The 13,898-nt window shown below is 42.4% G+C and overlaps 1 protein-coding gene across 1 annotated transcript; it reads left to right on the top strand.

Annotated features, from left to right (window-relative positions):
* The first annotated feature begins 1,319 nt into the window (after positions 1–1,319).
* LOC137801615 (myosin-7-like) lies at positions 1,320–13,614 on the top strand. Its single transcript, XM_068598956.1, has 37 exons — positions 1,320–1,520; positions 2,005–2,148; positions 2,663–2,819; positions 2,917–2,944; positions 3,048–3,153; positions 3,777–3,869; positions 3,989–4,052; positions 4,154–4,252; positions 4,367–4,470; positions 4,879–5,017; positions 5,094–5,212; positions 5,368–5,517; positions 5,640–5,810; positions 5,899–6,208; positions 6,297–6,367; positions 6,479–6,684; positions 6,762–6,885; positions 6,985–7,121; positions 7,207–7,462; positions 7,541–7,783; positions 7,865–8,041; positions 8,140–8,285; positions 8,381–8,471; positions 8,555–8,944; positions 9,441–9,567; positions 9,655–9,773; positions 9,870–10,066; positions 10,148–10,331; positions 10,479–10,644; positions 10,730–10,854; positions 10,942–11,250; positions 11,334–11,537; positions 11,641–11,937; positions 12,027–12,131; positions 12,234–12,329; positions 12,416–12,550; positions 12,784–13,614. Exons 1-37 carry the CDS (start codon positions 1,320–1,322, stop codon positions 12,802–12,804), a joined length of 5,811 nt encoding a protein of 1,936 aa, XP_068455057.1. The 3' UTR covers positions 12,805–13,614.
* The last annotated feature ends 284 nt before the right edge of the window (positions 13,615–13,898 follow it).

A 13,898-nucleotide genomic window follows, 5' to 3' on the forward strand; every position in this document is an offset into this window, starting at 1 on the left:
GTATTGGAAAAGATAGTGTTGTCTATATCATAGATTTTAACACAGCGATACTGCTTTTACAGCGAAGAGCAATCACTTTACAACGACGGGAGGAGCTGCTCTTGCTGAGTTACAAACGCAATAAATTATTTCCCAAAAAAAGAAAAAATGTCATTAATGAGTTAAGTTAAGAGGCTTAGCGGTGAACCGATTGCGCTCATTTGGATAAAAATGTTCAAAGAAATAAGAGAGTAAATTACACCCTGGCTTGCACATCTTTTTCCCTCAGGGGCAATAAATAGAATCTGCTTTCTGTCCACGGCCAGACCTCACTTGGAAAAATAATTTAGCATGAGTGTTGCCAGAAAAAACCAACCCTGTGGTAGAATCAGAGATAGAGAGGCTATGTTTGGGTGAGTGGCAGTCAAGGTATGCAGGAGAACGTTCCTGACACTGCTCCCAAAAGGTCACGCTAAGTGGACGTGAGCGTGGAAGGCAGCCAGACATCATGAGGGCCGTGGAGAGCCCTGTCAGAGCTGACCGAAGTGATGCTGATTAGCACAATGTGTGAGGGTGTGCAAGGGTTATGTGCGGAAGTAGTGTACCTGTTGACGTGTGTGTGTGTGTGCATGTGTGTGTGTGTGTGTGTGTGTGTGTGTGCGTGCGTGCGTGCGTGCGTGCGTGCGTGCGTGTGTGTGTGTGTGTTAGTCAGTAGGTCAGGGTGGTGCCCTTGGCATTGTAAGGCAGGGTCATTTGGGATTATATATTGGATCCCAGCGTGCCCTCCTGTCTAGCAGCTGCTTCATCTTCACCTGGCCTCCCTCCGTACGGCTGTGTTCTGTGGTCTGAAGCAAAGGTAAATCCATTTAAACACGATCTGAGTTAACAAAATAGTAATGATGGAAGGGGCTTTTGAGGTATATTTAACACAAGCTGACTATAGATGCTCAACGAAATGTCTTTGTCAAATACACTTTTAACCCTTTTCAATAACTAAGTTTAGTTACTGATCCAACACACTAAATATTGATGTTAGCAAGCTACTGGAATACTCATCGTTTTTTCAGCCCACTTCAGGTCACTGACATACTCTGAAGTCTCACCTGTCATCTGAGCTGAATCCACCGGTAAAGTCTCCTTTCTTCATGCTTTCATCACATGTCATATTGCAGAGTTACACACCGGTATAATACAGTATGTGCTTCAATCCAAGTCCAAAAGACTGAGAAAAAAAAGATTTTCCTTGAAAAGTAGTATAAAAGATATGAGGGTGAAGTATGGGATACAGATCGAGAGAACCCTTTCTCATCTCTAGTCCCTGTGTGTGCATCAGTGCAGCCATGGGGGACGCACTGATGGCTGCGTTTGGGCCGGCTGCCTCGTACCTGAGGAAGTCGGACAAGGAGCGCATGGAGGCCTCCACCAGGGCCTTCGACATAAAGAAAGAATGCTTCGTCCCGGATGCGGTGGAAGAGTTTGTTAAGGCAACCATCTCCAGCCGAGACGGAGGCAAGGTCACCGTGGAAACGCAGGACGGGAAAGTAAGCATTTACATTTTACCATTCAGACATGTTTACATTTTTTAATATGATGGATATTATTAAGAATATTATTACATACTATGATGTTATTATTAATTATTGTCATGATATTATTAACAACACATAATAGTTGCAATGATAAAATTACTCTGAGCCTAAAGCCTCATTGTAACATGTCAACATGTGTGTATAAAAATAAGTGCGGGCATGTAATATAAGTAAAGGGCAGGCTGTGGACAGAGTTTGTGAATTAGGAGACATTTTAAATGTTATAACCAACTCCCAAACATCTGTGTAAATTAATTAACTATTCACACGGAAGGCAATTACTTGATGTCAAATGAATGTTTTCTGTCTCCAGTAATGTGTGTGTTGCGGCATTAACAATGTGTGGCATGCTTTGTATTGACTATAAAAAAGGTAAAAAAACTGAAACTTTGTTGCTATCACATATTAATCAGAAAATTGTTTTCATGTTCCTTAGACTGTGGTGGTCAAAGACACCGATATTATGCAACAGAATCCGCCAAAGTTTGACAAGATCGAGGACATGGCCATGTTGACCTTCCTCCATGAACCAGCTGTGCTGTTTAACCTCAAAGAGCGTTATGCGGCATGGATGATCTATGTGAGTAACCCACAACCCAAGAAACACCTTTTATGTATGCTTACACTCATTGAAAAGGTCTCTGTAGTTCATTTTGCGACTATTCTTAAATATATGCTGTTGCATTACTATTAGTTCTCTCTTTAAGCTGGGGAACAAAAATGAATAATGGACTAAAAGTCATAGTTTATGTTTGAATTCATCAAAAATCTAAACAAAGTTTTAATTGCTGATGGTAAAAGTGCAATATAATATATTCAGAACATTAAAATAGTAGCAGAAAACTATGTTCTGTGTAAAGATATAGTGGAGTAATGTGTACCTCAACAGAGAAAGAAGACTATTTTTTATTGAGGGTGTTTTGTATATAAGTAGTATATAAGTAGGGTTTTCAAGTCACTTAAGTCACAGAGTCAGGCACCCAATGATACATGTCAGTGCCGTTCCCCCCTCAAGTAAACACAACCATTAGGGTTGTTAGCTTCCGGCTATGTTGCACCTCTAAAACAGTAATCTTTTTCTCTGTGATTTACAGACCTACTCAGGGCTCTTCTGTGTGACCGTCAACCCCTACAAGTGGCTGCCGGTCTACAACCAAGAGGTGGTTGTTGCCTACAGAGGAAAGAAGAGGGCAGAAGCTCCTCCCCACATCTTCTCCATCTCTGACAATGGCTACCAGTACATGCTGGCAGGTAAAAACTAACAAGACAAATCCTGTTAACTTCTGTGCCACGTAATGATGCTAAACCTTCATGCTAACAATGTTGTACTCTGTGCTTGTTTTTGTAGACCGTGAAAACCAGTCAATTTTGATCACGTATGTAACTTGAATAGCATGAATGACACTATATGCTCTCAAATAAATACCATGTTCTACTTTACGTCAGTGCAGGTTTTGATTATTGACATTGCAATTACAGTGGAGAATCTGGTGCAGGAAAGACTGTCAACACAAAGCGAGTCATCCAGTATTTTGCAAGTATTGCAGCTGGAGGCATAAAGAAAGACCCCAATGCCAAGGACAAGGTAAAAGAGTTGTCGGAGGAGTTTCTGTTAGGTCTGAACTGACTAAAACTACAGATGACACGACTATACTTAATTAAATCCCCGGTATAAAGTAACAATGACAAGTAAAGTAACAATCAAACTTAAAAATGACACACTCACAAACAACGACTTAAACTCTCCTCAGGATTTCCACTTTCAAGAGCATCTGTATTACATAAGTCGGATGCTAAGAAGTTTATCAAAAAGTGCCACCAGAGGTGGTGGAAGTCTTTGTCTGTAACAAGAAACATGTGGCAGCTTGTATCCGTCAACTGGGAAGCTGATGAACGGTTCACAAGCTATGAGAAGGACAGTTATCCATACAAACACAGACAGACAGACAGACAAACACAGACAGACAGAAAGACAGACAGAGAGATTCCTTCCTTTTTAGAAATGTGATGCTGCTACAGCACAACCATCTGGCCAAGTTGCACAACATTTGACACTTTATTCTCTTGGGTCTAGAGTAATAAAACCGGCTAGTGGTAAAACCGATTGGATGAACAGTTCTGGGTATGGGAAGGACAAAGACAGACAGATGGAAAGAGATTCCTTTCTTTATAGTTTGATTGAGCGCACACAATGATCCTCTTTGACAGGGTACCCTGGAGGATCAAATCATTCAGGCCAATCCTGCTCTGGAGGCCTTTGGTAATGCCAAGACCATCAGGAATGACAACTCCTCCAGATTTGTGAGTGTCTAACCGTTTGTCACTAAATTGTGAATATTATGTGTTTAGTTCCTATACAAACAAAATCAGTGAAAAGAGCAAATATTAAGGTTTTCTTTCCAAAAACTGTATTATTATAGGGTAAATTCATCCGGATTCATTTTGATGCCAGGGGAAAGTTAGCCTCTGCTGATATTGAAACATGTAAGAACAAACACCCCCATCACAATCCTGAAAATGTTATGTTATCCAGGTTTTCTGGCGTACAGCAACCTGGCAATCTTTCTCTCTTGTATTTATCACAGACCTTCTGGAGAAGTCCCGTGTGACCTTCCAGCTCAAGGCTGAGAGAGATTATCACATTTTCTACCAGATTCTGTCCAACAAGAAGCCTGAACTCCTGGGTTAGTGGCCACCACTGAAAGGAAAAGTGGACAACAAAAGTGGAAAAAAGAGGAAAAGCCATGGCTGTAATTTGCTTTTTATTTTCCCACTCTCTCTTTCTTTCTGTCCTCCAGAAATGCTGTTGATCACAAATAATCCCTATGACTACGCCTTCATCTCTCAGGGGGAAACCCAAGTGACCTCCATTGATGATTCAGATGAACTGATAGCAACAGATGTAAGGCTCTCGCTCGTTTATTTGTTTTATTGTTTTACAAATTTGCATACAGATATAATCATATTGACACAATGAATTACATACATTTGTTACTCATAATGAAACCACCTTGTGTTAAAAAACAAATTAACGGAGGGGGGCTGTGATGGTTTAGTGATCATGACAATGACATACAATTTGCAAAGTCCTGAAAGGAGTAAGAGATTAATATGTTTAAAGACTTATTGGGTGACAAAATACTGCAAACAGGTTTATATTACTGAGAGAAAGTTTTTTTCCATCTCTAGAAAACCTATCAAGGCAGCAACTATTTAATCTTTTCTCACAACAATTATGAAGTAGAACGTATGGTCGAAATACTACATTGTTGGCAAACATTTTGAGAAGTTATCATGTTCTCTTCCACAGGATGCCTTTGACGTGTTGGGCTTCACTCAAGAGGAAAAGAACTCTGTGTATAAGCTGACTGGTGCCATCATGCATCACGGCAACATGAAGTTCAAGAACAAGCAGCGAGAGGAGCAGGCGGAGGCCGATGGCACTGAAGGTGAGACACGCTCTGTTCGTCAGGTCGGCTCAGAACCAACCAAGCGGGCCACTGAGCATTTACTTTCTCTTTTCAGCTGTTGACAAAGTCTCATATCTGATGGGCCTGAACTCTGCCGATGTCATCAAAGGTCTCTGTCACCCAAGAGTTAAAGTCGGAAACGAGTGGGTCACTAAGGGACAAAGTGTTGCTCAAGTAAGAAGCAAAACAAGTACACTTAAATCATTGTTAAACACAAGCTTCTAGATCCAATGCAGGAACAAGTCATGCTTTCGATATGGCTAATAATAAAAAAAACCAAGAATTATTCATTAGTATGCTTGGCAATAAATATGCTGCCTGTCCCCCAGGTGACCTATTCCATTGGAGCTCTATCCAAGGCTATCTATGAGAAGATGTTCCTGTGGATGGTGATAAGAATCAACCATTCACTGGAGACCAAGCAGCCTCGTCAGTACTTCATTGGTGTACTGGACATTGCCGGATTTGAGATCTTTGATGTAAGTTAACTCATCAGCACACGATAAACCAGCCCACTCTTTCAACAGCACTCTTTTAGCAACATGTTGCTAAACATTTCCATGCCTGAGTTAATTTCTGCTTGCTATCAATGTCATTGCAGTTCAACACCTTTGAGCAGTTGTGCATCAACTTCACCAATGAAAAGCTGCAACAGTTTTTCAACCACCACATGTTTGTGCTGGAGCAGGAAGAGTACAAGAAAGAGGGCATTGAATGGACTTTCATAGATTTTGGTATGGACCTGCAAGCCTGTATCGACCTGATTGAAAAGGTGAGAGACTAAGCTATTACATGTTCAGACATACATGAAGATTGATTGATTAATTGTCTTCAAACCACTCATGTTTTTGTCTCTTCAGCCCATGGGTATCATGTCCATTCTCGAAGAGGAGTGCATGTTCCCCAAAGCCTCTGATGCCACCTTTAAGTCAAAGCTGTATGACAATCATCTGGGGAAATCTGGCAACTTCCAAAAGCCCAGAATTGTCAAAGGAAAACCAGAGGCCCATTTTGCCCTGATGCACTACGCTGGAACTGTTGATTATAATATCAATAACTGGCTGGTGAAGAACAAGGATCCTCTGAACGAGACTGTTGTCGGACTCTACCAGAAGTCTAATCTCAAAGTGTTGTCTGCACTCTTTATGAATTATGCTGGATCTGATTCAGGTACACTGGTCCTTGATTACCTTGTTTGGACATTCTTTTTGTCTTGCTACATTTACTTACACTTTCAGGTTATCTTTATCAGCAGCAGACGGTGCAGAAGGCAAAAAAGAGAAGAAGAAGAAGGGATCATCATTTCAGACTGTGTCTTGTCTTCATAGGGTATTGTGATTGCCTTTTTTTCAAATCATTGGATAAAATATTTAGTTTTATGCTAAATATTTTAACATCCAGTATTTCATAATCTATGCTTCGTCCTATTAATGTCATCAGGAGAACCTTAACAAGCTGATGACCAACCTGAGGTCTACTCACCCTCACTTTGTCCGCTGCATCATCCCCAATGAGACCAAGACTCCTGGGGCCATGGAGAATCCTCTGGTGATGCACCAGCTGCGCTGTAACGGTGTGCTGGAAGGCATCAGGATCTGCAGGAAGGGCTTCCCCAACAGGATCCTCTATGGAGATTTCAAACAGAGGTATTATTTAATTTACGTCAGATACTGTACAATTCCAAACAGATGGTAAATAATATTATCTTTTTTTTCTTTTCCAGATATCGCATCCTGAATCCTGCCGCCATCCCTGATGGCCAGTTCATTGACAGCCGGAAGGGAGCTGAGAAACTTCTCGGGTCTCTGGATATTGATCACAATCAGTACAAGTTTGGACATACTAAGGTATCATCTGAATTATTTCTGATATGGTGGAAAAGTGAAACATTTCAGTTGGACATGAAGAGGATGGCAAATAAGTTGAATACCCATTGGTGTTGTTAGGTGTTCTTCAAGGCTGGTCTGCTGGGTTTGCTTGAGGAACTGAGAGACGAGCGTCTCTCCAAAATCATCAGTGGTATTCAAGCCAGATCCCGTGGTCTGTTGTCTCGTATTGAGTATCAGAAGATGGTGGAACGCAGGTATCTTTTGTGTCCAGCTGATGTCTAACAATTCATAGATTATTGGTTTGTGATTTGTACAGTTAACTAAAGCATTCTATTTTAGAGAAGCATTACTAGTGATCCAATGGAACGTCCGTTCATTCATGGGGGTCAAGAATTGGCCCTGGATGAAGCTCTTCTTCAAGATTAAACCTCTGTTGAGGTCTGCTGAATCAGAAAAGGAGATGGCCAACATGAAGGAAGAATTCCTGAAGCTGAAAGAGGCTTACGCAAAATCTGAAGCTCGTAGAAAGGAACTAGAGGAGAAAATGGTCTCTCTTCTTCAAGAGAAGAATGACCTGCATCTCCAAGTCCAAGCGGTGACAATCCCACTCTACTACCATTTTCCTTTAAATCTTTCATGAAGGTATGTGCTAATGAGATCTAATGTTTGGCAGGAGCAAGATAATCTGGGCGATGCTGAAGAAAGATGCGAGGGGCTGATCAAGAACAAGATTCAGCTGGAGGCCAAAGCCAAAGAGCTGTCTGAGAGACTGGAGGATGAGGAGGAGATGAATGCTGAGCTGACTGCTAAGAAGAGGAAGCTGGAGGATGAGTGCTCTGAGCTGAAGAAAGACATTGATGACTTGGAGTTAACTCTGGCTAAAGTGGAGAAAGAGAAGCATGCCACTGAGAACAAGGTATGACATCTAATTTAACCCTTGGTTTCATACCAGCAACTTAATGTGGCATCCAGTAACTGGTCTTTTCTTGGTTCATAGGTAAAGAACCTGGCCGAAGAGATGGCTGCTCAGGATGACATCATTGCCAAGTTGACCAAGGAAAAGAAAGCTTTACAGGAAGCTCATCAGCAAACGCTGGATGATCTGCAGAGTGAAGAAGACAAAGTCAACAGTCTGACCAAGGCTAAGACTAAACTGGAGCAACAAGTGGATGATGTAAGAATCCATGTACAAATTGAACTCTTGTGATGATATTGTGAGCACTAATGATCAAACAATTCACAAATGTTGTAATTGCATGTCATTTCATAAAGCTTGAAGGATCTCTTGAGCAAGAAAAGAAGGTTCGAATGGACCTTGAGAGAGCCAAGAGAAAACTGGAGGGCGACTTAAAGTTGACCCAGGAGATTGTGATGGATTTAGAAAATGACAAGCAACAACTAGAGGAGCGTCTGAAAAAGTACCAATTCATCATTCCATTGTTCACTAACTTATGTAATTTAACACTGTGTACATGGTTTCAATTAGCTAACGCTGATTAATATAATTCTGCAGGAAAGACTTTGAGATCAGCCAACTGAACAGCAAAATTGAAGATGACCAGGCCATGATCATTCAACTCCAGAAGAAGCTGAAAGAGCTGCAGGTATACATGTGCTTTGATGGGTCTTAAGTGAATGTTAACATTTTCCCAAAGTATTGCTAAATTTGTTCACGTTCGGACACTAGGCTCGTGTAGAGGAGCTGGAGGAAGAGCTGGAGGCAGAGCGAGCTGCCCGAGCCAAGGTGGAGAAGCAGAGATCAGACCTCTCCAGAGAGCTGGAGGAGATCAGTGAGAGGCTGGAGGAGGCCGGTGGAGCAACATCTGCCCAGATTGAGATGAACAAGAAGAGGGAGGCCGAGTTCCAGAAACTCCGCAGAGACCTTGAAGAGGCCACTCTGCAACATGAAGCCACCGCCGCCACACTCAGGAAGAAACAAGCCGACAGTGTGGCCGACCTGGGGGAGCAGATTGACAACCTGCAGCGAGTGAAGCAGAAATTGGAGAAGGAGAAGAGTGAGTTCAGACTGGAGCTGGATGATGTGGTCTCCAGTATGGAACAAATAGTAAAGTCTAAGGTATGTGCTTAAGCTAAATTTCCACACTGGTGGAACTAACTGACAACCTGGTAGCAAACTTAATGATTGTGAGTGTTTAATAGGTAATGCAGCATCAGTAAACTGGGAACATGAACACTTTCTTAAATGTGTTGTTCTAATCCGGCCAGGTCAGCGGTAGACACAATGATAAACCAGCAATAAGTGTGACATGTTAAAATGCTGTCTCATCTATGCACCTTCTTCTTCTTCTTGGCATTTGTGCAGCTTGTAAGGTTGTTCGATTGATTTTTCCCTCAGAAAAGACACGCCCTACTCTCTTTCTGATTGGCTAGATGATTGGCATATTTTTCCCAAATCTTGCTATGCATTATTATGAACCTTATTGTTCGAAGGCACACTGATTGGCACTTCATATAAAACATTTTGCCGACCTCCAGGCTAGTTACTCTAAGCTGGGCCTAAGTGTTAAAAAGTAGAAAACAATGCCTCTGAACTATGTTTAATTATTTTGTAGACTAACTTGGAGAAGGCCTGCAGAACTTTGGAGGATCAAATGAATGAATACAGGAACCGGTATGACGAAAGTCAGAGATCCCTTAATGACTTTACCACAAATAAAGCCAAGCTTCAATCTGAGAATGGTCAGTGTTACTCTCTTCACTTGAAAATATACACTTGTTTATTGTAGAACGCGACACAATTCTAAAACCCAAATTTGGCTTTTCTAGATGAGCTTTCAAGACAGCTCGAGGAGAAAGAATCTCTTGTTTCTCAACTTACGAGAGGAAAGAATTCCTACAATCAACAACTTGAAGATTTAAAAAGACAACTAGAGGAGGAAATAAAGGTATGACAATGACAAAACTATGTATTTATCTTTATGTTTAAAAAAAAAACAAGTGAATGTCCAAGATGAATACTCACATTACCAATATTCATCCAGGCCAAGAATGCTTTAGCCCATGCAGTGCAGTCATCCCGTCATGACTGTGACCTGCTCAGGGAGCAGTATGAGGAGGAGCAGGAGGCCAAGGCTGAACTGCAGCGCGGCATGTCCAAGGCCAACTCTGAGGTGGCTCAGTGGAGAACTAAGTACGAAACTGATGCCATCCAGAAAACCGAGGAACTGGAGGAGGCCAAGTGAGTAAAATGTATTTTGACCAGAACAAATCAACAAAGTTGAAAAGCAATCAACACTGAATCAATGCTATCATAATGCAGGAAGAAGCTGGCTCAGCGTCTGCAGGATGCTGAGGAGGCTGTGGAAGCAGTGAACGCTAAATGTTCGTCTCTGGAGAAGACCAAACACAGGCTGCAGAATGAGATAGAAGATCTCATGGTGGACGTGGAGAGGTCTAATGCTGCTGCTGCTGCTCTGGACAAGAAGCAAAGAAACTTTGACAAGGTATATCAGTGTTTTGTCATCATCATAAACCTGGTTTTGTTGGAGTATTGCTCCAGCAAAAATAGAGTCTCTGGAAATATTACATTTGCCAAACTGTGATGTGGTTGTTAAATCTTGAAAAAGTAAAACTTATATTTCAATGTCTAGGTCCTGTCTGAGTGGAAACAGAAGTATGAGGAGTGTCAGTGTGAGTTGGAGAGCTCTCAGAAGGAGGCCAGGTCTCTGAGCACCGAGCTCTTCAAGCTCAAGAACTCCTATGAAGAATCTCTTGAACATTTGGAGACCATGAAGAGGGAAAACAAGAATCTGCAGGGTAATATATATTGCTGAATGTGTCTCAACAGGTAATACACATTAATTCCAGGTGCCCAATTAAATACAACTACTCTCATACACAGAGGAGATTTCTGACCTCACTGAGCAACTCGGTGAGGGAGGGAAAACCGTTCACGAGTTGGAAAAACTCCGTAAGCAGCTGGAGCAGGAAAAGAGTGAGATTCAGTCTGCCCTTGAGGAAGCTGAGGTGAGACTGAAATCTCAAAATGAAGCCGCAAGTTGGAGAATAGTTGGAAATATAGACAGTTTGACAAACTCCTGATGTTTGTTTTAGGGTTCTCTGGAGCACGAGGAGGGCAAGATTCTCAGAGCCCAGCTTGAGTTTAACCAGATCAAGGCAGAGATGGATCGTAAGCTTGCTGAGAAAGACGAGGAGATGGAGCAAACCAAGAGGAACCTGCAGAGGACGATCGACACCCTGCAGAGCTCTCTCGAAGCAGAGACTCGCAGCAGGAATGAGGCTCTCCGTTTGAAGAAGAAGATGGAGGGAGACCTCAATGAGATGGAGATCCAGCTGAGCCAGTCCAACAGGCAGGCAGCGGAGGCCCAGAAACAGCTCAAGGCTGTTCATGCACATCTGAAGGTAAATATATGGACACTCATTTTAGTTTCGCAAGTGCCACTACTATGGTATCTTTGTAACCGGAGGCTCTGAACTTCTCCCAGGATGCTCAGCTCCAGCTTGATGACTCTCTTCGATGCAATGATGATCTGAAGGAAAACAATGCACTGGTTGAGAGGCGTAACAACTTGCTTCAGGCCGAAGTGGAGGAGCTCAGGGCTGCTCTGGAGCAAACGGAGAGAGGTCGCAAACTTGCTGAGCAAGAGCTGCTGGACGTTACTGAAAGGGTGCAGCTACTGCACTCACAGGTAAGGCGAATGCCAGACTTTCAATTTGTTGTTTGAGTTTTTTCTCCAAATGTGTCGCTGTAGTACGTTCTATAACCATGTTTCCTTCATTGTATAATGAAAGAACACCAGCCTGATAAATCACAAGAAGAAGCTGGAAGCCGATACATGCCAGCTTCAAAGTGAAGTGGAGGAAGCGGTGCAGGAGTGCAGGAATGCCGAAGAGAAGGCCAAGAAGGCCATTACTGATGCTGCTATGATGGCAGAGGAGCTGAAGAAAGAGCAGGACACCAGCGCTCACCTGGAGCGCATGAAGAAGAACATGGAGCAAACCATCAAGGACCTGCAGCACCGTCTGGATGAAGCTGAACAGATCGCCTTGAAGGGGGGCAAGAAGCAGGTGCAGAAGCTCGAGGCCAGGGTGAGTGTTCCATCGTGATGTGTTATTTTTGGCAAGTTGGTTGAAAGATGAATTTGTTGGGTTATCTCAAACACATTTACTCTGACCAGGTGAGGGAGCTGGAAAATGAGGTAGAAATGGAGCAGAAGAAAAGCACTGAAACCGTGAAGGGCATTCGTAAATATGAGCGCCGCATCAAGGAACTGACCTATCAGGTCCGTAGCATGCTTCCCAGCAGCGAGCTTCATATATCTGCATGCGTGGTTAAAATGAGAAAAAAAAAACACAATATATAACATGGTGTCTTATTATCAAAGACCGACGAGGACCGCAAGAATATTGCCAGACTCCAAGATTTGGTGGATAAGTTGCAGCTGAAGGTGAAATCCTACAAGAGAGCTGCGGAAGAGGCTGTAAGTGTGGAGATGAGAGTCTTGATCCTTCTTCTGCCCCAATGTCTATGTCTCACTACATATATGTTTGCGTTTATCCCAAACAGGAAGAGCAGGCTAATGTTCATCTTGGCAAGTTCCGCAAGCAGCAGCATGAGCTGGACGAGGCCGAGGAGCGGGCGGACATCGCTGAGTCTCAGGTCAACAAGCTGCGAGTCAAGACCCGGGATGTGGGGTCCAAGGTGAGGAGCTGCACTCTGCAGCAGGTGCACAGCATCTCATCCTGACACATGCTGCCCTCTGCTGGCTGCATTTGTCATCCTAAACTGCTCTTCAAGCAGCACAAAGACTTGTTTAGTACATTGCAGGGGTTTTAGGTTTATTTTAGTCTGTTAATGGATAAGTTGCTTTGTGGCATTCTGCCCTAACGGCTTTTCTCTTTTTCTTTCTTTCCAATTTCCCCCGGCTGTAACAGAAAGGGTTTGATGAGGAGTGAAGCTTTGGGACCTGCAGAAATCCTTTCCCCCGCTGTGCGATATAGATCTACAACCAAGTGCTAGGCCCACTTTAAGAGGAAAAACAATTCTGAGATTTTGTGAATTAAGTTGTAGCAAAAAAGATAAATCAAGTCATACATTAAGTAGAATGAAGTCATCATAATTTAAGAACAACAAAGTTGTAAAATTATAAGAATGAAGAGTGCCAGCGTGTAGCAAACAGATGAGAGCAGTCTAATATGGGACGTTTCACCAATAAGCCATTTATCTTATTATGAGATTAAAATGAAAGCAGTTTAATGACGGATGAGTCAATAACCAGATGTGTTTTGGGGCAGCAGCTGGACAATCAGCTGGAATCTGGTCAGCTAAGAACATGATGTGAAAGAGGAGAGAAGTAGCCTGTCCAACAGTCTGCTGTGCTTTATGATTCTCCTGTGCACAGTATCTCATCTAACCTAAGACTCTACTTTAGGGAACGAGCTCTGTACTGCTCTTCACTGGAGGAGGAACACTGCAACTAACAGTTTAAATCTCACCATTCTGTGGCTTGTCAACAAGAAATGTTACCTTCACCACCTAGAAGTGCTACACATGCCCGGATTCCTCTGCTTTTAGAGCGAAGCCTCCTGCAGTAGAGAGACAGTCCCAAACAGAGCAAGGGTGAATACAAGGTAGGGGAAATAACTGGCTACAGTAGTAACTATAAGCAGAGCTTCTATGTCGAAGTAACCTTTTCTGTTTTGACTTGTTCTCAAAATATTCCGATTTATTTTCTGAAAAGTTATGACTTAATTCTCAAAATCTCAGATCAGTGGTTTTAGGACTCCATCACATAGATCCCCTCAACTCTCACCATTCACAACCTGTTGTGCTTAATAAAATATCATAAAGCTGTTGCACAGCATTGTTTTCTTCCATTCAATACAAAACAACAACAACTACGATTAGGTTCATGGAACTTTGTAGAGGAATTACTGTGTTTAATGAAACTTAAAGCTGTAGTTGGTAATTTTCAGAAAATTAACTTTTAGTCATGCTTGCTAAAACTGTGCCTGTATCCTGATAGTAGTGCATGTGACAGGTAATCTGT

This window comes from Clinocottus analis, unplaced genomic scaffold (assembly GCF_023055335.1).
Source record: "Clinocottus analis isolate CAN_PGR_092001 unplaced genomic scaffold, fCliAna1.0.p SCAF_11, whole genome shotgun sequence".
NCBI classification, from domain to species: domain Eukaryota; kingdom Metazoa; phylum Chordata; class Actinopteri; order Perciformes; family Cottidae; genus Clinocottus; species Clinocottus analis.